The following is a 27,215-nucleotide window of genomic DNA, read 5'->3' as shown; positions in this document are numbered from 1 at the left end:
AATCTCTGTGTGCTTGGTACGCACATGAAACACGGGATTGCACGCAATAGCCAAGGCACTCTGGCTGTCTGTATAGAGGGTAGTAGTAGATGTCTGATGAACATCATGGTCGGCAAGTAGCTTGCGAAGCTAGACACACTCCACAGTAGCTGTAAATGATGCCCTGTACTCAGCCTCACAACTAGAGGTAGCAACTGTGGTTTACTTCTTGCTGACCACCAAGAGATGCATGAAGTCCCAGTGTCGTAACAGTCAGCCCAAGTGGTCCATAAAAGCATGCATGATCATTCATGACTTTTTGTCATAGAGAAGTCCCAAATGCTGTGTGCCTTTCAAACAACAGAAGACACTCTTGATTGCCTGCCAATGTTATGTATTGGGTTTGTCCATAAACCTGTTTAATTGGGAAACGGCATACTACATATCAGATACAAATAAATCAGGCAGCCTATAGCTTGCTGATACATCAAATGCATCACTACCATCCTATGAGGGAAAATGGAAGCCAGGTTCCAAAGGTGTCAAAACTGGCTTACAATCCTCAAACTGAAAAGGATGTTAGAGCTGTCCAATATACTTAGACTGGCTCATCATAATATACTTAGCTATCCAATATACTTAGACTGGCTCATCATAATCCTCCCTTCAAAATGAGAAAACTAGACGCCAAGATAATAGATCATCTGACCCATATCTGAGCAAAAGATTTCGTCAAATCATCCTTAAAGGCTGCAATTTGCTGAGTAAATGGCCTAGTGATAAGCATAACATCCACGTAAGGAATAAGAAAGAGCAAATCTGCTCCACACTCTGGACATAAAGCGTTGTCTTAGTAGGGTTATTCAGATAAGCAAGGCCTTGCCTTCGAACATCGCATAAAGTTTTAGTAACTTTAGGTATGAAAAGAATTTTCCACCTCTATTTTTAAGACTCTGGACTATGAGCTCTTATCAAATGTTCTGATCCATCAAACTCATTTGCATTATAGATCCTCCGTATATAGGCCCTCCACATATCATAACTGAATATCTTCACAATTGTTTGAAAATTTTAAAATTTTGAAACACAGTACACTTTTATTTTTATTTTATTTTTAAAAGAGACTTACTATGAAGACTGTGTGAGTGTGCCACTTATGTGTGAGTAAGCAAATACTTATGCTTATGTTGCTTCGAAGTCCATGTCTGCTTCACTTATATACACATGTGCTCTCATCTATGCCTTAATCTCACATTGCATAAATATATGCCTTAAAACAGTGAGCTTCAATTAAGTGTACCAAGTACATAGAGTCATGATAGATTTCTGTGAAATCTCTCATACAAAATGATGCAAAAAAAAAACGAGGCTGTCATAATCAATTTGGGGATCGAAAATGGCCTCAAGCCCTATTGGTGAATATGATCCCACTTTCTCCTGAAGGAGGTTCACCTGGTCTCTCCTACGTATGAAAAGCATTGAATCCTGCACCAAGTGGGCATGAGGGTATGTATAATATCCTGTCAACTCATTGAAAATTATTGGGAGGCAAATATCTAGGCCCCATCTAAGGCCTTGTGCAAATAGGTCTGTAGATCTTCCATCCAGTAAGACTGGCGATGATCTCTCAAGCCAACTCTATAGAAGGAGACTGTGGTCTGTGCAATGAGACAGCTACTGCCTCTAGAGTAGGGAGCTAAGGGACTCCTTTGAATATCAAGATGGCACTGTTCAAATCTGCTCCCTGAAAAAGATTTGGGGACCTGACTGTGCGAGGCAGGCCACTGATCCGTGAGTGATCTAAAAGGTACCTCTCCTCATCTTGTTGAACAAGTGCAATGCCTTGTTAGACCTTCTGGGCCTCTCTCTGCAACCCCAAATGCAATGTTGAACTGACTCAAAGGAGTAAGGGCTGGCAGTATGTTGTGGGAGGGCAGCGAGCAAGGATACGGTTGATGGCAGCAAGCAAGGATATGGTTGAGCGTATGAACTACAAAGATAAGGGCTACAGCTGAAGGGGAGAAAGCAAGCAGGAATGCGAGTGCCTACTAGTTGTGGGGAAGCAAGCAGGGAAGAGCTGCAGAAATCACCAACTATGAAGTTATGAGGGGGGGGGGGGCGCTGCAAAATATGGGCATTGGGAATGAAAAGTGCGAAGACATGGGAGCAGTCACAAGAAGCAGTTGGGGATTTCCACAAACTTGCCTATTGGAAAATAAAAATGGCATCTTATGCATCTGCATGCTTGCTAAGCAAGGCTCAAGAACCAGAAAGAAAAAACGTGATTATTTCTGTTCTTGTTTGTCATGGCTGAGCCTGCTTTTTGCCTCCAGATCTTGTGAGAAGCTCTTAGCATGTACCCCTGGTAAAGAACCAATACATTTTGTTCTGTACGTTGAGGATGAACTTCATGGCAAGATGAAACCTACGTACCTTGGGTAATAGAGAAGCATTTCTTCAAAACAATTTGTTACTTCTTTGATATTGGTTTGTGTAATGGATATCATTGGCGTATGCTGATTAACTTGTTTTTAAATCGTATATCAAAATAATTTCTTAGTTATATTGTGATCTTAGGTGCCAATAGGAGATGGCATGACCTTATGCAGGAAAAGGGAGACTGTGGAATCGCATTAAGCACTTCATGTTTTGTTGGCAACTGGTTCTCCTTTTAGTAGTTCTCGGTAATCCCATCCCCAACAACTCCCCCTCCCTCCTCCGCCCCTCCTCCTTTCCCCTTCACCACCACCACCCGTCTCCTTTTTAACTCTTGTAAGTACTTTAGTATACTAGTTCTGGTGTAGCCGGTATCAGTGACGCATTAAACCACTACTTATACGTTTGTGCTTGGTGGTGACAAGAGACAGGCGAAGCTAGTTCAGGAAAATCTGTAAGATGATGACAACAAAGCGCAAAAGACATTTTTCTTTTGGTTTCAAAAGGCATGAAAAAGTTTGGACTCCATTAAAAGCAAGTAGTTTTCCTTGGGGTGAACGCTGATCCTTATAAATTGGATTTTGCTACTTGCTCTGAGATCCTTGCTTTAGCCATTTCCCCTTTACGCAACTGCCAAGAAATTAACCTTGGATGAATTATATACTAACCTATTAGCTAGTTTGTATTTTTTTGAAGTAAAGGTTTAGATTTCATGTGTTTTTTATTATGAAAAATCAAAAGCAGCCAAGAAAAGTTGATATGAAGTAAGGGTTAACATTTATATCTGAAGCTAGAAAATGTGTTATTGCCTCCACTTGCTTTCCCTTGATTTTCCCTCATATAAGGCAATATTGCTTTAAAAGCTTGGTAACATATGTTCGTGTTTCCTTTTACACCCATAGCCTTCAGTTCTCCCCATTTTTTTCTGTATTTGATAATGCTTTTATTACATTGTATTTTCTTTTGGTTTCTTTTGTTAGATTAGGTGCACATTCATTGCCTTGCCTTTGGAGGTTGAAAAGATGATCTCCCTAAAAGTTACTAGCTATTCATCCTAGACTTTACACTTTTGGAATTAAGCAAGTAAGCATATGAGGCGATATATATTATTTAAATATCATAAACAAATAAATAGGTTTACAACATTATTCCTTAAATAGGTAAAACACAAGGAGGCTAATTTTGCCCAAAGGAATTACTTGTGACTATCTTGGCATGTTTTAGTCTCTACAAGAGTCTCTTGAGCAAAAACAATAAAGCTGAAGATGGCTCAATTCAACTTAGGGGACAATAGATTGTTTCTCTATTGATAGCATATGAGTGTTACCCTCCAATGTTTTTAAGAAGTCTCTCAAGTGTACAAGATGCTAATATTATGACTTCCATTATGCATCTTCTATTTTTGTGAACTTTTTAGCACGATTGGAGTTCATTCTCATGACAATTCGGTTAGACAAACGCTAGGGTCTATTTTAAAGGTGAGAACCAGAGACATTTGTGTGGATTGACAAAGTTTGTGGAGCCTTTATGTAGTTGCCCATGTGTGGATAACAGTTGCCTTAATTCTCAAAATTCAAGAAACATTTAACTCAATTCTAACATGACTAGCCATTGTCTAGTAGTCTGATATCAATATTGTAGGATGCACCTAGAATCATGATTCCTAAGTCTTACATATTGTTTCTTTTGAGTTTTTTATTGTTTGGCCTTGTTCTCCTTTTTGTTTTCATCAACTTTAACTCTTATGAGCTTAGGCCTATATAGCTCAAATCCTAATATTGGTGTTTAAAAGTCTTTCAAGCTTTAATGTAGAAGCCAATGGAAAGCGAGATGTGCGTGTGCTCTGTATCCTCTTTTGAGGAGGGATGCATTTTCTAGACCACTAAGAAGGTTGAAAGCATTCTCAAAGGTGTGTCCTTCAATGTTGAAGCTCTTCTAATTTTTGAGAACTACCATGCAAATGAGCTTCATATTATGCTTGCCTTTGGGTGGAGATGATCACTTGCGCAACCATATGCACTTTAGCCTATGCCCTTATGAGCGAAGTCACTTCGGTAGAACAAAGTCAAAGACTATGGCATTGAGAGGTACTTATATGATATGTTAAGATATCATTCCATATATTATCAATGACTTGAAAGATTGCACATATAGACTTCATTTTGTCGTCAAATATTAAAACTTTGGTGAGGTGATCTCAATGAAACTTATTTGGTGCTAGCATAGTCTCTCAAATCTATATTGCAATGACATTGAAATGTACCTCTTAAAATCACATGAATATCAATTGACTTGCTATCAAATAATGCAAGGCAAATCAATGCCTAGTTGAAATTTCCCATGTACAACTAATCTCTAATTCATTGTTATGCAGGTACAACTTTGAAACAACAAAGTTGTGAGTGAAAATGAAATAAGTCACAATAGAATTCAAAAAATATGTCAACAAGTATGGAACAAATAACAATTCTTGGAAATGTTAGGTTTCAGATCTTACGAATGAACATTTTTTATCCTTCCAAGGTGATCACTTGGAGTATGTTAAATGCATTAATCATCTACAAACTTTGGCCACTAAATCAAAATATTGGGTTCCTTTTTATAGCTAGTCCATATGGGGGTCCCCATATCCTCTCATTAAAAGCTATAACAATTGTGCATGTTCTTGTGTTACAAGTGTAAGTTTTTATCTTTCAACACTTCCATATGTATTGTGTTTCTTTGCAAGTGCATTTGCTTGCAAAAGGGTTTTCTTAAACTTCTCAAATACATTTGATTTTCTTTGATAGAGTAATCCCAACTTTTTTTTTTTGATGGAGTAAACCCATAGTATTTGTTGTAGTCATTGATCAAATTCACATAAGACAATGGACCATTTATGTTTCTTGTCTAAGCATATTGTCATATATTTAAATATATCAAGCCAATAATTTGTCTAGTGCTCTTATTAAACGTGGCTCAACTACAAAGCTCAAGGAAATTTTTAGGTGTTTCTTTCAACTGGATTGTTGATGCCTAGAGCCTCATAAGCCTCATAAGCCGAAGCCAGTGCTTTTGTGCATATATGCGCTCTTGTTATGTTCTCCCTTATTTTGATTTTTTCTTGTGAAACAAGAAGATGGAAGTAGCTTTTGGATTAGTACTATTATTAATGAAAACAAATCCATTCCTGGAGGACCATCAAGCATAATCCATGAATTTTGTCAATTCATCTTGTGAATATGCATTCATCACCTAGTAAAGGGGCCTTCCATTTTAGAGCACTTCTTGGGAATTTTTTGTGTTTTCCATCAATTTCTCAATTGTGAGGTTTCTTGAGCTGTTCCATATTGCTTTGTGTAGAATCAACCATATTAGCACTAACATCTTCACATGTATAGACAATTTTGTATTTTCAACTTTTAGGGGTTAGGATAGAAGGGATTCACTTCTTACCCAGCTCAACTCCCTATAGTATAGAAGATAAGATCTACCTCCACCTACTTTGATGTGACTAAAGACGTAGTATTTGGAGGACTAATTCTCAATCCTGATGCCACTCTTTTTACACTTGCAACCGTTTCTACATTGTCCAATTGATCCAGCATGAAAAACATAGAAGACCATATGGAGTTCAAATCCATGAACTTCCTCTTTCCATGACAAACTATCTAAACTGTATCATAGGAGGGTTCACATTGACCCCCACAACACACTACTCTTTGAAGAGCAAGGTTTAAGATGGCAGAGAGAGCTGATTGAGGGTGGTGTTTCCACATAGGCTCTCTTTATCAACTTACAAGGCAACGTATCATTCATTTTGGTTAAGTATTCTTCATTGCATGGCCTTTGATCTAGTTCAAAAATAGGATTCTTAACTTTCTGATTGCGGTGAGTAGGAGAAAACAATAGAATATCAGCTTGCCAAGGGCACGAGCATGACAACCTTTCTTGTGACTTCAATAGTGGATAGCACCTTGACCCTTTGCAGAATGGATGAAAATTTTAGTAGACAAGGAAGGTACTTCATTTAGGTCCTTGAGGCCTTCATCTTTTGAGAAGAATTTATCCCTGATCGAAAGAGGATTGCAATCGATCGTAATTTGATAATATCATGGTACATATATGTATGGCTCTACAAATATAAGGTTTGATTTAAGACTCCAATGTGCCTATTCTTATCACGAAGGAATGAAATTTTAATCACGAGACAGCAGATGTTGTGTCCAATTCTCCGTGGTCATTCAGTATTTGCTGACGGCTATAATTCTCACACACATGTGATTAGAACACAAGAAAAACAACGTCCTAGAGTGACCACATTACACTTGCTAGAACTCTTGCGACTATTGAGCTGGCATAGAATGCTCCCAAATTTTGTGTATAATTCTCTACCTAGACTCTAGCATGTGGCTAAACTAATGATAAAATCTTTGTGTAGAGATGCTATGATCTTAAATTTTATAAATAGCAACCTTTGCATTTTTTCATAATAAAGATGATGATAACAATGAGAATTGATGAAGTGTGAGTTGCTAGGATAAGTTGCCCAATGTGGGGGGTCATTGTAAAATGAGATACAATTGTAAAAATCCTAAAGGGAGATGGAAGGGAAAACTGTGGAAGCCCTGAATCTCTTTGAAACCATGATTGGTGCGGGTTGCCAACCAAATACAATTACTTATAGACCTCTAGTGCTGATGAGATGAACAAATTGGAAACATCGTTCACTGAGATTGCTGTGAACTTGGTGATTATTGCAACAATTGGAGATATAATTGAGGGGTAAAATTTAAAATGACAATATATGAGACTAAGGTATCATTCACTGCTAAAGTGAATAGAATAAATATTGATAAGTTATAATTGTAGTGTTTTGAAATTATAAAGGTGACGCACCATATCATACTTGCATTGGGTAAAGCAAATCAATATAAGCTAATCATGTCATTCATAATTCTAAATATGTAGGTATCAACTTTGTAAATTCATAATCTAAAATTTTCATTCCATGTCCCAAGAGGTCTCAATGTAGAGTCCCCTGACAAGATGAATCCAAGTGCAACTTTAAGGGGCAAAAGAAATTAAGGTTATGAAAGAGCGTGTGTGTGAGTGTGTGTGAAGCAAATATTATCCTTTGATTAGACAAAAGGTTCAAGATGTTATGATTCGTTGAATGATTATAGTAAAAAGTTGTAGAAAAGCAAAGGGATGTGTTTGTAGCACTCTACATAGTCCTTAAACTATGAAATTAAATCAATTGAATTTGTTGACATAAAAATAACAAACATCGTACTCACCATGAAATAACAATCAATAAAGTCAACCAAATGAAATAATTCATCCAAAAACTTCATTATCTAGCGTGCTTGCATTATTAGAATATTACCACCCAATGCTACTTTTAAAACTATGGCATTAAAAAAAATGATCATGTCAATTTAGAATCTTCACATGTAAAAAAGGATAGTTACCTAAGCTCAAAATTTACACATAATTTGTAAAGAATGCAATTTTGGAAACAAGCAAATTAATAATAAGTGGGGCATAAAAGCAAACTCTTGTGAACAAAGGAATTAAAAGACCCATTGCTATGATGGTACATTCTTTCATTTTCTTAATGAAACAAGGTGGAGGGCCCGCCCTACTTTGAGAAGGGTGTAGTAGGTTTAAGCAATGGTCATTTCTTCTTCTTTCTCATTCTCTCTCTTCTTGTTCTTTATTCCTTTTCTTTTTCTCTCTCTAAGCTTCTTGTTCTCCTCTCTTTCTTTTTTAGCTTTTAGAGGAAGAGCGGGTGGGTGCACATGCGTGAGAGGGAAAGAGAGGTTCACATGCAAGCAAGGGGGGGTGTGCATGTGAGAGAAGCACGAGGAAGCAGGAAATCCCACCTAAGAGAGATTCATGAGGAGATGGCGGACAGGGGGGCATGGAGAGGAGAGGACAAACAGACGCAACGGTAGGCTAAATGTTAGTGGATCGTAGTAGCAAGGCAACTCTACCACTTACAATACCTGGCTACATATTTAAGTCATCTGCAAGGGATTAATCTCCCCAATCATCTGGAATTGCCATTTATATCAGTGGAGCATAGTCGTAAGGCTACTTTGCCACTTACAATACATGGCTACATATTTAAATCGTTTGCAAGGGATTAATCTCCCCGATCATCTGGAATTGCAATTTAGATTCCATGAGGTAGCTCCTTCAGCCACCTCAAGGGAGGCTCTTGACACATGCTCTCGGGGATGTACAACATCCCTACTATCAGGTAACAATCAGGGATGTAGAGAGCACCACTTCTACCATTGATTCTAACTTAGAGGCATTCATTCATAATCCTACACATGGTAGCTTCACACCATTAGCTTTTCAACCAAGCGCAATGACCAATTATTTGAAACAATGGTTCCTCTCGTGGTAAGGTGGATTATTATTGCAGCACTGCTGTCATCAGTAGGGTAAAATTAACCTCTCTCTCACGACAGTCTAAACCCATCTTACGTTCCCTATTGGTTGGTGAACAATCCAACACTTGGCAAATTTTGCTTTTCAATGATAGGAAGAGCCAACATCAAAGGATAAAAAAGCAACGTCATTAGGAACACTTGGCTGCCACAAGCCACAGTTTTCCCTATGGTAACTTTTCTGCCACCTCTAACTTTCAAAACACTAAAGGACCGATAGGCTTTTGAAGTCCAAGGTTTAAGAAAATGAGAAAGTAGTCAATTTTTTTATAAAAAAGACATTTTTATTTTTGAGCTCAAAATGGATAACTTTTCATGTCCATAGTTTTACCTTCTAAAATATGTATTTTGGATTTTGGGCTCAAAGTGGATAACTTTTTCATGTCCAAGGCTTTACCTTCTAAAATATGTATTTTCCAAAATATGGACCTAAAAATAATTTTTTTCATCATTTTAATCCTTTTCTGGTTCCATTTTTTTAGCGTTGGTTCATGGTTCCAAGACTTAGGATTTGTTTAGGTTTTAGGGTTTACATAAACTTGGATGACATTTGTCTATATACAGTGTCAGGCTTTTGTTTAGGCATTTCCTTATTGTGTTTGTGCATGATCTACAACATGTCTGTCTTAGTCTCAAGCTATGTTCTAAGCTCCTCGAAGTCATCTCAAAATACAAGCTTCATCATCCCTCATGAACCTTTAGTCTCCTCATACAACCCAAAATGTGGTCATGAGAGTGTGTCTGTCTCCTCATTTGAATATGTTGGTAAGCAAACGAATCTTTCAGTGTCCTCATATGAGCCAAAGTCTTCAACAAGGATTGAACCTAAAGAAGGATTGCAACAGTTCCAGAGTCACCAGTGCCCACCTAAAGTTCATTCGACTACCACGCAAGATATGTATGCACAGTTGTTGCCTATGATAGCTCTAGTCCCAGTTGTTCCTTCGCCTTCACAAGTTGAACAAAGTGCATCTACCCCTCTAAAGAACCAAAGAAAAAATGGAAGGATGCACATTGACAAAAGATTCACGAGTTACGGTAGGAGAAGAACGGAATTCTTGACATCTGAGGCTCAGTTAAAGGATACATGAACTACTACTTGTTGTGTTCAAAATTGTTTGAAAGTTAAAAGCTGTCAAGACACAATACTTTGGTTTGAATCGTGAGGAACAAGATTATTACTTGAATGTAGCAATCACCCCCGTGAAAAATAAGCAAGTGGAGTATCATTTACGGAGTATGCAAATTTATAGATCAACCTTTAAAAACATTCATAGCTTGGGGAATGCAAGGCTTGCTCATGTACCAGAGAGGACAAAGTTTTTAGCAATCCACGTCTGATTGGGCCTCTTGGACGTATGGCCATAGCTATCATGGATGGAAAGCTCTTTTGCTTTGAATGCAAAAGTGCATCCCATAACAAAAAAACTATATTAGATGGATCATTACACAAGATTTGAGGTTTTCACACTCTACAAGGAGGAGATGTCAGAGGGCTATGAACAGTTTGCTAAAGCTATAGTCATTTTGATAGATTGTGGAAGAACTTCTTCAATAATGTGAAGATCCCCAAAAAAGTGAGAATGGGGGTATGTAGTGTATGTGCAAACCTCAAGAGTCGATGACAAAGGGCAACGACCTCAAGTGAACGAGGTACCAGGGTATTTTATATGTATAGTTTGATTTTCTAAAACATTTAGGGTGTCTGTTATTAATAAAACATTTAGGGTGTCTATTATTAATAATATTTGAGTGTTTTAACATGCACATCAAATCAATAGTGCACTTAAGCACCATTAGGGTGTCTGCTATTAATAATATCTGAGTGTTTTGACATGCAAATGAAATCAATAGTGCTCTTAAGCACCATAGAGAGCTACAGGCCCAAAGAACGATCAAAGTTAGCAGATCATAGAAGAAAGTGCCTGAAGAATCGAGAAAAGTATCTTGGTCTCATGATATGGATCAAAAGAAGACCTATTTGTGTCACTTTATGAGAGTTCCAAAAGATGTGAAGCATCTCATGGGCTTGTACATAGCTTAGCTTTTCTTTTCCAATATATTTCCATATTTTTCTTGAAAGCTTCAAAAACCTTCTAGATGATCACAGACTCTTGTAGTTAGTCCATCATCTCAGAGGAAGTACAAGGAGAATGCAGGATGCAACCATACACTTGGATTGGGTTTTTTGGGTGGCAGGTTGAATCTTGGGATACTTGGATAAGACCGTTTATGAGATCTAGGACCCCATCTCCGGTTGTAGGAATACAAGGATAAGATTGGGATGCCTTGGTCTTTGATGTTCATTTTGGTGGCAAGTTATCCAGAACTACAAGTGAGTACAGTTAAGCATATTGCACTTTAACCTATCAAATCAAGCTAGTAAAAAATATATCCCCTTAATATTTCAATACCCATCAAAGGGCACTTTAAGTTCAATGGACATAATACTCACTAGTAGAAGACTCTACAATTCTACATGTAGGAAAAGGATTGTTTATCCATTCAAAAATGCAATTGTCTCCATATTACGAAACACAATTTGTCTTCTCTAGAAGGAAAGACTTAGTGTAAGGAAAGCCATGAATGAGAGAAAAAACATTTGTGGAACCCCATTACAACCAAGTATAGAGAGAGATGATTGTAGGAGATGTTGAAAATTCTAGTGTTGTTAGTTGCATGAATAGCTCCAAATATTTTATAAAAAAGAAGATTGAATGTTGGTTATATGTTTTATGCTTCAACCATGGAAGCAAGGTGAAATAGGTATAACATTGGATGACATTGGATACATCGTAACAACTAGAACAAAAAATACAGCTTTAAGAGATGAGTTGTTCATTGAATATAATCTTTAGGCATGTTCTTGCCTCTCCTTTATTGTAATATCATATACCTATTTCCATATTAGTTTTTTAAATGTTTAATTTTTTTGTGATTAGTACCCATCAATCTATGTTTTGTGGCTTTACGATGGTATCTAGACCCTCATACAAGTCACATTCCCTCATATGGGTGAGTCACAATTTAGATGGTATTCATTTACTTTGATGTGTTAAATGTCTATATTCTTTAAGTGGTCTAGATATGGCATATGTCCACAAAGGCATCCATGCCCTACTCTCATAACCTTGTAGAAGAGCACTGACTAATCATCCACTTGATGTGGTATTTGCTCACCAATAGCCCAATCCATATCCCTCTACCTCCACTTGCATTCATATCAAATAAATGTTACAAGCCTAGTTCATTTGACCATTGGTATGTTTGACTCTTGGTTGAGTGTCGTTTGACCTCTTGTTGGAGACCAGTCCTTACAAAAATTTAAGGCCATACTACCTTCACTTTATATAGGTAGTTATGTTTACCCCACCACCCTAGGCCAGTGGATGTTAGCCCTAGTTTGAATAGCAAGATACATTTGAATTCGTGGCATCATTACAAGACATGGATGAACATTGGCAAAAGAAGAAATAGTGGTACTAGCCACTTTATTAGGCAAGTCTCTAGTTGTCCAAGGCCAAGAGGACTACTACATGATCGTGAAAGAGTCCCTCAGCATGATCTATGTTGTGAACTAGTTCTAGCATTATCTTCTTAGCGACATGTTCATGTTTCATGTAGACCATTTGACAATGTTCTACAAATCAACAAACCATATATTATAGATAAGTTAGCTCACTAGATGTTGTTGCTACATGAATTTTGATTTTTATAAATTTCATACATTGGGTTCAATGTATGTGATTGTTGATTATATTTTCCAATTGGAGAGTGGCAAAAGGCCTGATTTGTTTGTGGATGACCTCCCAAATGCTAGCCTAATTGAGGTCAAGGTAGCTATGTTAGACAATGTTCCAATGTTCATGCCTACTTGGTACGATGATGTGTTCCTTTTCATTGACACTAGTGTTCTTGGAACGCACTTGTCTTGAGACAAGTGGTGCAAGAAAATTTCTTTTCATAGTCAAAATTTTTAGGCATCCTCTATCACGTCTACCTCGACACAATGCTTCATTGATGTGTTCCCCTACATGACCAATTTTTTGCAATTCTGAGCGAGGTTCATCAAGGATTATTTGGGGGGCCTTTGTCAGAGAGTGATGAGTTGGAAGGTGCTCCAAGTTGGTCTATGGTGGCCAATAGTGGCTGGATATTTCAACGCATATGCCAAGCAATGTAATGCTTGCCAAAGGTTGGGACAATTGACCATCTAGCATTGGATGCCACACAATCCAATTTTGCCCCTTGAACCATTCAAAAAAGGGGGCTTAGAATTTGTGAGACCCTTCAAGCCAATTGTTCATCCATTTAGAAATAGGTACATTCCTGTGGCAAAATAGATTATTGCACTAAATGGCAAAAGCAACACATGACAACTCAATGGTCTCTCTATCCAAATTCTTCTATGAAATGATCATCACTAGGTTTGGATGCCCCATCAATGTTAGTTAATGATTAATGTGGCCATTTTATCAATGATGTTATCAAATTGCTCATGAAGTGGCAAACGATTATCCCATAAGAAGTCCATTGTATACCTTGCTTAGGCCAATGGCCAAGCAGTCATCAAATAAAGTCATGCAAATGGTGATGTAGTAGTTGGTTAATGAGAACTAGACCGTTTGGGACCATAAGCTATATTAAGCCTTATGGGCCTTTAGGATAGCATTTAATATCAAGATTGAGATCACCCCTTTCAAGATGGTATATGGGATTGAAATGGTAGTCCCCATGGAGTTTTTAGTTCCAAGTCATAGGATTATCGTCTTCAAATACCTAAGCCTTGGAGCGTCCCTTTCCGACCATATGGATCAGCTCTCGAAATTGGGCAACAGTCGGTACATTGCCTCTTATCTCTCTGACATGGTAAAATGCCATAGGAAGAAGTGGTCGACTACCATGCAAAATTTGGATCTTCAAAGAAAAGGATGCAGTGTTACTATTCCATTCTTGAATTGGACCTCAAACAAAAATGTTAAAGTTTGGCCTATACTAGATTGTTAAGAGGTTTTATGATGGCTTGTTTGTCCTGAGCACATCGTAGGACAAGAAGTTCAAATATCCAATTACTGTCTTTTGCCTTAGGCCTTATTTTGGGCCCATGTTGCCATTCCCCTTTCATGATAAGCAAGCGGAGCTGCCAATTGTCAAGTTAGTACACGTGGATATCATATGGTCGGATGGTGACACATCATTACAAAGAACCAAAGAATATCTCAAAATGCCACAAAAGTTTTAAAAAATACTTGTAGGTGCATGCATGAAAAGCTCAGAGAGATTATTATGTCTCTTTCATCTCCCATCTCCTCATCTTGTGATAGGAATTACATTGTATATTTGACATGTTGCTATATGAAATACCTCTTCCTTGAAAGTTTCCTCTATTTGAAAACTTACCTCTATTTTGATAGTTATGTCTTGAACGTTGATGTTGATTGCTTCTACGAGTCTTATTATGCTATTGACATGGATGCCAATGCTAAATATCACTTATTTGATATGATGATCTACCTTTCCTCTACCTCAGTTGGAGGCTACAAATGCTTGCTCATTTGCTTGACCTTTCCTTACTTGAATGGATTGTGTTCTGAGCTTCTCACTGAGTCAAATTAATTGTACTTCTTCATTGTACTTCTTCAAGTGATGGAATTTACCTTTATATGGAAATACTCTAAACTAGATGTCATATCCTTCACTAAGTCCATTAAGGATGACTTGGGATACCTTTGCTAACTTCATAGTCTCTCCTACATCTATAATTTGATCATTGATATGTTTGACTTGGAATACACATTCATAAATATTGGAAATTTTGATAATCTAGTTTTTGAGTGCTAAAATCTTGTAAGTATTCTTGGACTCATAATGAGTGGAAAACATATCCCATGATGCCTTGGATGTTTTAATCATTTTTCTTTTTCCAAGTATGATACCTTGAACATTCTTCTTGGTCAAGTGGTAAGCATACTTTTTTTCTTATTCCATTCTGCCTATGTTTGGGAAATGGCAAGATCCATTGTGGGATTGCTAGATGATCTAGGAGTAGACCCATCTCTATCCTCCCATTTTTATTATAGAATAAGAAAGTTCTCAATCTGATACTTCTATGTTCCATAGTTGGTGTTGTCTTGATTAGTAGATCCCTCAAGATTGAGGCTATCAATGTAGACATGATGTAAGAAAAGCTACAATACTATGAAAATGCTACCTTTGCAAGTTATAATTTGATAGTGAAGATAGAAACTCAAATCTAATGCAAACTTGTTGTGAGGTTTGATATGATGCCTAAATGGCTTCACAAGGGTAAACATGTGCACAATATTCCCAAAAAATAGCCAATAAGGCTTTAAAATGAAGACGTGTGTATTGCAAGATTTATCCACTAATACTTTGCCAAAATCTATGTATACTTGTGAATTTTTCTCATTTTCCTATAGGTACTCAGGTTTTAGGATATATGCTGAGTGCATGTGAGAAGGATTGACACCAATATGAACTAGACTAGTCAGATTAGTTCAAACAAGTGCTCACTTGCCTTTGTGGAATTGATCTCCTCTAGCAAAATGCTAATTTATGCTACATTATCCTTCATAGCAACAATGAAAAGTAGCAAATCATTTCATTTCTTGATTCTTTTGGACCACTTACAAATCCTTCTAAGATTAAAAGTTATGAAAATTTGTCCAAAAAGTCCAAATGATGATGTGGAAATTCATTTGTACATGCAAAGTGTGTGCTTGTGAAACACTATGCTAGTGGAGTACATGTGTGACATGGCAAGGTGTGTTAAATGCTTCAAGGATAAGTGTGCCTACAAGGCATTGTATGACTAGGTGGCATTACCATTGATGTGGTAGTGCTAAACTTGTCCTACCATGTGGCTATGCAAAGGTGGTAGGATGACATGACTAGATGATATGGCACATTGCCATGTGTCACCTTATTTGTGGTGACCTTATCACCCTATCTGCCATCTGGCCTTCTTCTCCAACTGTCTATGGCTAAGACTACTATGAAGGATGCTTAGTCATATGTGTTGCTCCATCACGTCATAGTCATTGCAACTTTTGGATGTTGTTATATCTTCTAAGTGGTCCATGATTTCTATGTTATAGTTCAAAGGCTTTTTTTTAAAAAAATTTTAAATAAAAGCTTCTTTAATGTTGTTGTTGTAGTTGTGGTTGTAGGTCATGCTGGTCTTTGCTTGTACATTACTACCTTGGATTACTAGCTTGCTTCTTGTCTCATGGTGGTGGCTACCGTCTTGGTACACATTGTTGTATGCTATATTTCTTGTATCCTATTTGTTGCTACTTGCTTGCTAGTTTGCATCACATGCATTTTTTTGTACAATTGTGTGAGTTGTTTGAGCATTGGTTGTGTTGCTACTAGAGCTTTTGAGCTGTCTATCGTAATACCTATCAGTCATATATATTTATTTTTATTGTTGACTTCGATATGTCTTTCTTCTTTGTTGTTGTTGCTATTGAATCAATCAAATCATTCAAGTATGCCACTTAGTTATTGGTACTAGGTGTGCTGGACTACCGTTATTGCTTGTAGGTGCTTTGATTATCAATGGATAAATTTTGTTGGTTGGTTGTTTGCATGTATTTGTTGTTGTAGCATCGCTATTCTATTAAGTGCACTTACTAACACTAAATTTTCTACTTTTCTTTGTTGCTATAGCTTAGGTGCTTGATGTTGAAGGCTACCTTGCTCATATGCTTACTTTATTTATTGCTCGTTGTAGTTTGCTACTATAGGGGACTATAGAGTAGAATTTAGTGCATGCATAATTTGATGTTTGGAGTAGAAAATGATTACAAATATCTAGAGGATTTTGTGAAGAATTTGGTTGGCCACAAGAGCCCAAACAAGAACACAATTACTCACAGTGAATCTTACATTAAACAATCCTTCACAGAAGACACTAAAAATGTCTCTTGCTCTCATAAGAGACTCAATACCTCACAGGAACATCACAATGCCTCAAAATAGAAGTCATAAGAGGCTCTAATACCATGACAAAATATGAAAGAAGAGTGGAGATGAGGAGAGAGGACACAGCTAGAGAGCACACCTTAAATGACTAACTATACACTATATTAGTTCTATAGAATGAATGTATTTAATTTAGCACTCTTATGTGTTAGTGCATATTCACAATATAAAACATAATGTTGAGATATATCCTCAATATCCCTTGCTCAAGTATATGCTTCACAATCACCCCTCTTTTCCATCTCCCCATCCCTCTATTCCACCCCACCCTACGTGAGTGTTGCACTCCCTATCTCATCACACTTTGCTTCCTCTACTTTTTCACACATGTCAGCACATCATCCTATTAGCACGTTATCCCCAATTTCACCCACTCATACATGCAATGCCCCATTCCATCATAGCATGCGCAAGAAGAATCTAAGATTTTCTCTATATACTACTCTCACTCCACATGCCACTCTCCCTTTTTCACTCACCTGCCATGTGCAATTACATCTATTGTCATAGCTTTCATACCTCTTCTTCCATAGAAAGTGGATCATTGAAAGTGGGTCAATAGACACACCGCTCATCTATAAAAGTGGGTCAATAGACTCTTAAGCAACAACTGCATGCAAGACAATGCAAAGGAAGAGTCTTATACAAATGTTGAGGGCTAGTAAGGCAAGGCGAACATGGAACATACAATGGTAATAAGGACTAGTAAGGCAAGGTGGACATGAAACATCTATCTAGCTCTTACCGCATTTTGTAGCATCTTTGGAGTTTTGTTTTCATTTCATGCACTAAAAGATTGGGATTTATATGTGCATTCCTTCCATTCCATTACTAAATGATTCAAGGTTCTATAAGGATGACAAATGATTTTGTTGTGGGGCACCTATAAAGAGTTTAGGTAGACTACTTTGTATTGAGGTACACTATTTTATATTTGTCATTTTCATTTGGATATGGTTCAAATGTGTATTGGTTTGATAATATTTTTCACGTAATTTTTGGGTGCACAAAACTTTTTCAAAGGCGTATAGATGATGTGGAGCATCTCGCTCCGCCATGTCATGGACAAGATTGGGCAACGGATGGAGTGGGAGTGTATAATGCAATGTGTTGGCTCAAAGGCATTTGGTTATTCAATGATTTAGTTAGTCAGCTTGGATTCTTGGATACAAGAGTGAGAGGACTTGTTGCCTAGCATCCTTGGAGCTCATCATGTGCATTGAGTTGTATTCCCTTAGACCCTTTTAGTAAAGGAGAACCTCTAGTGCTCAAAGACAACTCCTTACTCAAGATAGCAACCTTTGCGTTCAATTGGTAAATAATCAATTTTTATTTTAAAAAATATTTTGTCCAAAGTACATTTTTATGTGGATGTTCTTCTCCACTGGGGTTCAAAGGGATGATGTAAAGTTCTTAAATCATATTCACAAATGGAGAATTTTATGTTGAATAATTGAACCCTTAAGGAGTCTAAATGTGTTACTAAGGTATCAAGAGATGCAAATTCAAATGGTGTTAAGGAGATCATAGCAATTGTTGAATGTGTGACATATGTCAAATATATGGTTTGGACATGGTCTAATCCACTCTTTGACTTACAAGAAGTGTTAGGGATATCAAAGCACTCTTGAATGTGCTACAACGTATCTCAAATATGGTGTGGACATGATGTAAACCATTCTTTGATTTCCAATAAGTGTTAAGGAGACCAAAGAAACTCTTGAATGTGTACATTGTACTTCAAATCTATTATGTGGACACACTAGATTCCCCTCTTTGCTTACCGAAATCTCATTTTGAAGCACCTACAAGTGCTTGATTAAACATTTGTCTTTATGTGGCCATGATGCAAAGGAGTTGATAATGCAAACTCTAGTATGAGAGTCCACTTTATATTCTCAATTTCATGCAAAATTGAAAAAGTGATAACTATAATGGAGGAGAGGGAGCTATGTATTAGAGCAAGGAGGTCAAATAAAACAAGGGAAGCAAAGACAAAGTTAAAAAAAGAGGTTAACACAAAATGCACCTTCTAGTGGATAGTTTGGAGGACAAAGGATCAATAACATCAATAAAAAACAATGTATTTATGTGCTTAGTTCTTGAATATTCTAACTTTGGGATCTTATTTTTTATGTTTATGGACCAAAAAAAAAATTCATAAGTTCTGTATTTCCTATTTGTAAGAAAAAAAAATTTTTATTTTTTTGCAAAAATTAAAAGTAATAGAGGATCTCAAGAGATGATTTTAAGAAAGTATTCTTTGGAGTCTTTTACAAAAGAGGAAAAAATGGATTGCCCACTTTAGCTTGCTTTTCACTTTATAAGAGATTTCATTTACTCCACCTTAGTACTCTGAAGACGTAGACATAAGGGAGCAAAGAGAATTCTAAAATCTCCTATGTGTGTTTATATAAGTTTTTTTATCTAATGTTCACACCATTGAAGTGTATAGACAAGTTTTTCATGGGTTATGCCTAGGCCCTTCTTCATATCATTTATTATTTGAGGTCCAAGCATAAACTTTGAATCAATGACACCAAATAAAACTTTAAATATCACATCTTGAAAATTTGTCTTTAAGAGCATACATCATATCTTCTCACGTTTCTTTCTACAATCTCTCGTCCTCAAGATCTTCTAAGTTCTCAAGGTTGTTGTGCGTGACTGCTACATGAACTTCAATCTTTACGGAGAGACATTTCAAAGAATTTTTATTATGAGGTCTTTTTAACAAAGAATTGATTATGAAAATTTTATACAATTTTGTCAAGTTTATTTAATGGAGATGCTTAATCAATCATTACCAATCATCATTAGTGCATTCTAAGACATACATCCCTCCATTTGAGGAAATTTCAATGTTTGTACCTTTTTGGCTCGAGACATTTAAACTCCACCACCTACACATGCAAGCTTAAATTTTGGTGATGTCTTAATGGAATAGGATGCGTTGCAATCCCTAACGCCAGTATGTACTATATTGGACACGTAAAACCACTCCAGCAAGCACAATTAACACTTTCTGTCCCACTTCTGCCTCCCCCTCTATATTTCCCATCTTCCTCTCCATTCCCTCTTCCCCCGCTGCCATGCTACTCCTCCCTCCTCCTACCCCCCCCCCCCCCCCCCCCCGGTCTCCACTCTCTCTCTCTCTCTCTCTCTCTCTCTCTCTCATGTGCACATGCATGTAAAAGCATACAAACTGCAAGCTTTGGAGATATACCCAATCACACAAGCTGATCCACAAGGTGTCCATGCCCCACATACACACTCTCGGAAACCCTCCCCCAAAAAAACGAATGCACACATGCATACATCCACCCTTGTACAAAAATGATGCATTCCCACTAAAGAGGACGGCCATGTAGAGAGCGCCAAACGAAGTCATAACAACACACAACTTGAGAATCAAGATTACATGTATCTACAAAATAAAATTGTCATGAAGCTCCACAGAAAGATTTAATCTCATCTTTGAATCCAACAAAGTCAACTCTGCAAAAATCACAACTGAAACAAAATCCAAGCTGCTGTTACTCAAGAACTATAAGTTTCGCTGTTGATACTCAAGCAAGGCCAAATGCCATCATAGAAATAGAGATGCAAGCATAGAGCTGAGATAACCAAGACAGACAAGCCTGACAACCAGTGCACATCAAACTGCTGCTCCTAGGCACATAAATCCTGTTATTTTCCGCCTGTGATAATTCTCTCTTTCCGTATGACTGGAGTTAAGTTCAGCTCAAACAGCTCGCATCTTATTGGCATTTCCACTTCATAAAACGGATTTTTGAGTACATAATCCACATACAGGTCATATATGCTTTTGAGCAAAGATTCCAGCCCTTGAGCACCTGGCTCAGCAACCACAAAAAATTTTGTACCTGTGAAAAGCACGGTCTGTTTAACTGTTAAAGCTTCTATATTATTCAACATTTTAGCTCGAGAAAGAACGGAATACAACTATCCTCCTGAAAATAACTCAACAGATGGATGGGTCAAACTTTCGATAGCTCTATCATTGCTTTGATGCACCAACCTCTAAGCTCTTGATTCTAATGGAGGAAACTAAGGAGGATTTTCTGTCACAACACTACCAATTCCATCGATAGCACAATTTTCATGAATAACCTACTACTAGTTCATGAAATCAATACAGATCTGCTTTTAAGTGATCACATTTATGAAAATTAACCTCTTTGCTTACCCATGTCCTAAGGAAACATTATTTCTAGAACTCTATAGTTATAAGATCAACAAACCATTTCAGTTTTTACAAAGCTTATACAATCACAAACTACAATTCTTAATCTTGTAAAATTTCATCTTCAAACCAGCTGCGGGATCATTCCAACTCCCTACAAATCAAGAGATCCAATGGACACGAGGATAATGAAGGACTGGTGTCTTCTATTGAAAATAAATTCCATTGAGGGTGAGTAAGTCCAATTGGGAATATTGTACACAGCAAGGTGTAGAAGGTTTTAAACAACTACAAAGATGGGATTCTCAATGCTTTACCACAGGGTAAGTTCAATTGGGAATATAGTGCACAGCAAGGTGTAGATTTTAGACAACTACAAAGATGGAATTCTCAATGCTTTACCACAGGGTAAGCCCCCTACTTGGTTTGTGGAGCATGTGATTATGCTGGAACTAGGTGAAAAGGCTTGGAAACAGCCTCTTTGAAACTGACCTGTATATTAGGCATTGCCTTGATTGACGAGAACTGCATGAGCTGGAAACTTTTACCCTCTTCGAAAGATAGGAGAATCTTTTTTTTTAATAGGAAAAGGAACCTTCTATTAATGCTTGAAAAAGCACCATACAAATCAGTTACCGAGGAAGCTAAAGATGGTAAATACAAAAGAGGAAAAAACCTGGCTGTCAAAGAATACCAGCCTGTATAGGAGAACCAGCTCACTGCCTAAGGGTTCTCCAAAACAAGAGCTAACAACCAAGGTGGTGATCTATACATCTAGTGGATATTTCCCGCGGAAAGGGTGTAAAAGATTCCTGCATGCCGGGCCTTGCAGAAACGCTCCCGCCTTTCAGTAGTCACTCTCGAACCTGGGGTACCGCACTCCCAAATGGCACACAAAGTAAAGATGATGTCATGCCAAATGGCGACTAGGGTAGCTGCCGGAGGGACCTGCTGTCCGCCCATCACCTGGCTGCACTGCGCGACACAGATGTTGCAGGCCGTGATACTAGACACCATCTCCCAAACACTGTCCTCTGGCAAGGACATCGGGCGTACCCGAGAGGGTGGAGAAGCGTCATACATCTCTGTCAGCAAGACCTGCTGACCATCAATCATGTGTGCTGGCGAAACTGGATCGATCGGGAAGGCGTGCCTCCCCCATGTGAAAGATTGCAGAATCTAACTTAGTGGAGCCCTCAATTAGTAAAGCAAATGCTGATTGTAGAGATTATTGGAATGCCAAAGGATGCAGCTTCACCATGTATCATTATCATTAGGGAACCCATACTAAGAAGAAAAGCATTAATACAAGCTGGATATCTAGCTTGTTGCAATGTGAACCTTTTTCTTCGCCCTTCTAGAGGGTGGTTGGCCAGCTCTTTTTATTACTCTTTTTGGAGGTGGCTTACCTGCCCCTTTTTTTTGCCCTTTTACCCGCCTTGCAGGGATTTGGTTGTCCACCCTTTTGCTTGCCCTTTTGCTTGTGTTAAAAAGGGTGGCTTTATCCACTCTTATACAAGATTTGTAAATTTATGGGGGAAAAAAGGAAGACATTTACCTAGCCAGAATTGTTCACACTTCCCCTGCACTGGATGCCAAGTTCAATACTCATGATTGGTTATCTGAAGATACATTTTGGCTTTGGGTTGGCCTTGTGTTCCATGTTGAAATTGAAGGGTGGAAAAGAAGATATTTGAAGACAAGTTTTTTTGGGTTTTCATATATTTTCCCTTATAAATTCTGGCATATAGCAAACAATTCTTAAGAAGAGACCCAATGGCCAAGAAACCTATCTCCATTCTTAGGACAACGAATTCAAATTCCTCATCATGAGGATTTGAAAGTCCATAATTTAGGCTACAAACCTCCAGTACACGCAATAAAGCATATGCAATACTAATCGGCTCATCATGCACCTTATTCACACAAGTAGCTATGGTCTTCCTTCAAATGTTTAACAGCTTCACCTGGTCATGCAATTGAAAAGTATCCTACAAGGACACTTTCTAAACGTGATTAATAATCAATAATGTTTTATAAAACAAAAAATGACCATTGCAAAATCAATTCCTCAATGGGCAATGCTAATTTCCAAAGCATTCAATTTGAACGACATGGACTTACTTTTGTTATTTATGCAATGCCTTGGTCCAATAACTTTGTGGATTTTTGCACAAGCATTCTCTTCTTAGGCCCTGTGATTCTATTGAAAACATTACTTTCTAGGAGAATAAATATCCTCTACACAAGTGTCACTTCATGTATTATCAGTCTCTTCAATATCAATACAGCATGTACCAGATAAATTGTCTGACAGTGGGCATTTTTTAGATACTTATGCCCATGTTGATCGTCATGACAATTATAGGAGTGCAAGCACCATCTTGTACGCTCAAAACTCTCTAGAATAAGATTGTGTGAACCTCTTTTAATCCCGTACAAAATGAAACCCAAAGTCCTAGACTACAATGTACATAGGTTATAAAAGTGTTTTGTAAGCGGAAACTAACACATGGGTTGGGATCTATCAGCATAAGAGCATGGAGGGTTAAGGGTTAAATGGCGTAGATGTAGCAACAAAAAAAGTCTAAGAAGTAGGATACTTGATTGCTGGCTTTGGGGAAACCATTGTATGTTTTTGCTCATGGATACCAGCTAATTGCATAGCTGCATCAAGAGTTGTGTTGGGTGGCTTGCACATCTCACATAACAAAACTAAAGACCACTAAAGATTAGCTGTAGATCCATCTCAACTTTCAAGATCAACTTCCGAAATTGATGGACTGTTGTGGTCTACTGACCTTGTCCTTCAGACGTACGAATGGATTTCCACGGACTTAAACTGAGATCTCCTTCCAAAGGTTCTCACCTCCAAGCTTCTTGCGCTTGTGGTTCTACCTCAGAGCTCTGATACATGTTAAAAAACACAAAGAAGGAGGTCACTCCCGCAGAGTGAAGATTGTGTAGAAACATAGCCTAGGAAATGCAGTGTTTAATTCAAATCTCGCTCCTTTTCCTTGTGCACACACAAGTAAATGTAGAGAGAGAGAGAGAGAGAGAGAGAGAGAGAGAGAGAGAGTCATTGAAGCATGCACAAAAACTAGAAACAATAAAATAGATTTCTCCAATAGATGGGCAAAAACTCATACGAAGGAAAGATCAGTGTGCCGCCATCTGGCAGATATGGTGCCGCATAGATGTGGACCCGTGGCACAACAAAACTGTTCTCCTACCTCCTCCTGGCACCTCAAAACCCTATCAGCCTGTGTGCTCCTATGGAGCTTTAGAGGGCTGAGTAGATGCCACAGAAAAAAGGTCTCATTGCTGCTCTGGATGCAGCGAACAGTGAGAGACTGTTAACTCTTTCCTTGACATCTCTGCTGCCCTGGATGAAGCCCACGTGTCAGGCAACAAGATTAGCCTGACTCCTGGCCTCCTTGCTGCTCTGGCCTCTCATTGGATCCCTGGACCTCCCTGCTGCTGGAATTGCAGCCCAGATCTGAGGCACCAAAGACTGAATGGAACCCAAACAATGGGGCCCTATTTACAGGGCTTCTGGAAATGCCCTATGAACTGGCCAGCCAGCAGACTGAGCTGGCCGAGTAGCCCCAGTACCATGTGGCAGGCACTGACTGGCCCAACCTGTTGCTGCAGACGGCCAACTAGCAATCCTTGCTGCCGCCACCTGTAGGGCCTATATCATGGCCATGGCAGCCCATGTTGGCTGCCCTATATGCTGCCCTTGCAGGGCCTGCTGCTGCCTGAACCTCAGCCCTCTTCCAGGGCCCTATGTAGCTCCTAGGCAGCCCTTCCATCCAACCAGGTGCCCTGCTCCTCTTGCCCATATGGCAATGTGCATGCTGCCCATGAGGCAGCTCCACCTTCTCTCTCAGATCAACCGCTCTGGCAGCTTTTTTCTCTGCCCACATGGCATATCTCTTGCTGAATTCCTTACAATACCAACATCTAGACTAATACATGAGCATCTATCTCTCGCCCTTCGCACATCTCTGAGTCAGCTCTAATAGAAATTGGGCGCTACAGTAGTATAGACAAAGAGCAAAGGACAAGATTCTTGCCATCTAAACAAAATTAGTGCCTAAAACCTAATTCAAAGATTGATGTCTTAAAAGATTTGGTCAGTCCAACCGATCCCGACTCTGAATCACATGCTATTTTTACTGAGAACAAACCCAAACATGTGACGCAGTCCAATGCCATCACCATGTGAGGAGTGCGACATGAGATGGCTCACCGTTAGGTTAGATCTTGGGCACAGGCTCAAACACGTTCACCTCAGATACACTACCTTTTGTTAGAAAACCCCATGCATTCCCCTTGGAGACATTAATATGATCTCTCTCTCTCTCTCTCTCTCTCTCTCTCTCTCTCTCTCTCACGCACAATTTCAGCATGAGCAAACAGATGAAAACTCTGCTATAGATGGTTATTTGTAGAGCTGCAACTTGTAATCTTTAATACAAGACTGTCCTCTCTCTCTCTCTCTCTCTCTCTCTCTCGTTCTCTCGTGCACCCATTTGATGTAAGCTGCATCCCACTCCTCAGTGGATGTGCATTTGACGTTCAGGTTGCATTTCAGGCTTCATGAACTCTCACTGATTGAGGTTTCAAGAGCTGAAGAGTGGCAATCGCTTGTCAAGAGACACTGCCGGTTTCCAATGTGTATTACATACGTGATCGAGAAGTGATACTAATACGTCAATTGTACAATGGTAGATTACGATAAGCTTTACCTTGCCTTAACCATTCCTAACTTTGATACTTTCCGGAGAATTCATTTCAATGCAAGATTTCCAGTGGAACTGTCTTATGTTACTTTCCATGATCTTCAATGACCATTATGGAAAGACGTTGATCTAACCTGTCCGAGATTGAAAACAGTGGAGATCGAATGTGTCCGCCTCCAACAGTTCAATGCCTCCACATCCAAGAGTGGGTGACAGCTGCTGGGAGATCGCATGCATTGAATGCCACAGACTCGCCAATCTCAAGCTGTCGTTAGTATCCAGACGGCCTGTCGATCCATAGTCCTGGACCATTCAACCTATGTCAAAACATATCTGGAAGTCATAGATATTTACAAACAACTATTCCTGTCGCAGAGCTGGAAGTACCAAGCCAGTCAAGCGACCTTATAGAAAATTAGACCACCGGATTTGTTTATGATGAAGAGATTGTAGATGCTCGCCATTGCTGAGACTCTGCAACTGAAGAATGGTTGGTATGCATTGACAGCGTATCATGCATTAAATTTTGGAGGCCCAACGGATGCGTGCAACGTCATTTTGGCCTATGGAATGGGTATGGTTTTGGCCTGCCCTTACAGGGTAGCCTTAGCAATCTTTCTACTTTGGCAAAGCTAAAATAGGGGAGTTTTTAAATTTCATAAATTCCAGATTTTTCTCATTGCCCTTTGTTAAAGCTGTCAGCCCGATAAATGGGGCAATTATGCACAACTAAAGATTTTGTGTTTTTCTCTCTCAAGCTTCCCTCGCTCCACCACTCGTCCCTAGCCCACCCACCCTTCGCCTCCCCATTCTCTCTCTTAGTTTCCCTCACTCCACCACTCGTCCCTAGCCCCCCCCCTTCGCCTCCCCATTTATTTTGGGCAGGCCTATTGAATGACATGTGTCATTCATCTTTTTTCACTTGTTTATTGGGGTGTGCAAGGGTCCTAAGGTTAGTGAATTGTCCATAGTTTTGAAGTTAGTTCATTTGGTCAATTTGACCATGCAAATTATGATTAGTATGAGCTTTAAGTGTGCATTAGTAGTAGTTCAAGAGCTTCTAATGTGTTTAGGGTTTAAGGTTTTTGTTTGCTTGTCTTTTGTTGTGGAGATCCTAAATGGTTGTGTCTTTTGTTAGGTAGTTGTCTCTAAAGATAAAGGCTCTCTTTGTCTCTCTTGTATGACACCACCATTATATTACTCTTGCCAAAATACGCACATCCCCACTTTTAGTAAATGGTCCATCTACCACACCCCTCCTTCACCTCTTTTCTCTTCTCTCTTTCACTCATGGACCTTTCCCCATATTCCTTCATCTTCACTTGCTTTTCTCTTTTCAATTTACACCTATCGTTTCCCTTTTACAAGTTATTGGAAATATTTATGGAGCAAGGC

General features: G+C 38.6%; 2 protein-coding genes across 11 annotated transcripts in view; one reads left to right on the top strand and one right to left on the bottom strand.

The window, feature by feature from the left end:
* LOC147903227 (caffeoyl-CoA O-methyltransferase-like) overlaps positions 1-3,178 on the top strand; it is a 111,063-nt gene extending 107,885 nt beyond the window's left edge. For 5 of the 10 annotated variants that reach the window (XM_087372636.1, XM_087372634.1, XM_087372635.1 and 2 more), the window contains 2 exons: positions 2,589-2,663; positions 2,841-3,178. In XM_087372636.1, the coding sequence (XP_087228762.1) occupies positions 2,589-2,654 (66 nt within the window). In that variant the 3' untranslated portion in view covers positions 2,655-2,663; positions 2,841-3,178. The other 5 variants (XM_087372633.1, XM_087372629.1, XM_087372631.1 and 2 more) reach the window with 5 other exon arrangements.
* Positions 3,179-20,293: 17,115 nt separating this feature from the next.
* On the bottom strand, positions 20,294-26,425 carry LOC147903226 (SNARE-like superfamily protein). The gene is made up of 3 exons (XM_087372822.1): positions 26,225-26,425; positions 25,955-26,123; positions 20,294-20,752 (listed from the first exon to the last, which is right to left on the bottom strand). Exons 1-3 carry the CDS (start codon positions 26,282-26,284, stop codon positions 20,556-20,558), a joined length of 426 nt encoding a protein of 141 aa, XP_087228948.1. The 5' UTR covers positions 26,285-26,425; the 3' UTR covers positions 20,294-20,555.
* Positions 26,426-27,215: the final 790 nt, after the last annotated feature.

This window comes from Dipteris shenzhenensis, chromosome 3 (genome assembly GCF_047967505.1).
Source record: "Dipteris shenzhenensis isolate YYH24624 ecotype China chromosome 3, Dip_SZ_1.0, whole genome shotgun sequence".
Lineage (NCBI taxonomy): Eukaryota > Viridiplantae > Streptophyta > Polypodiopsida > Gleicheniales > Dipteridaceae > Dipteris > Dipteris shenzhenensis.
This window is presented reverse-complemented; position numbering and strand designations above follow the sequence as displayed.

Coding starts and splice junctions, on each gene's coding strand:
- LOC147903226 (XM_087372822.1), bottom strand. CDS start 26,284: ATGGCGAGCATCTACAATCTCTTCATCATAAACAAATCCGGTGGTCTA. Junction 26,124..26,224: donor GTGGTCTAATTTTCTATAAG/GTCGCTTGACTG, acceptor TGAATGGTCCAG/GACTATGGATCGACAGGCCG. Junction 20,753..25,954: donor CTGTTTTCAATCTCGGACAG/GTTAGATCAACG, acceptor TGCTTTTCACAG/GTACAAAATTTTTTGTGGTT.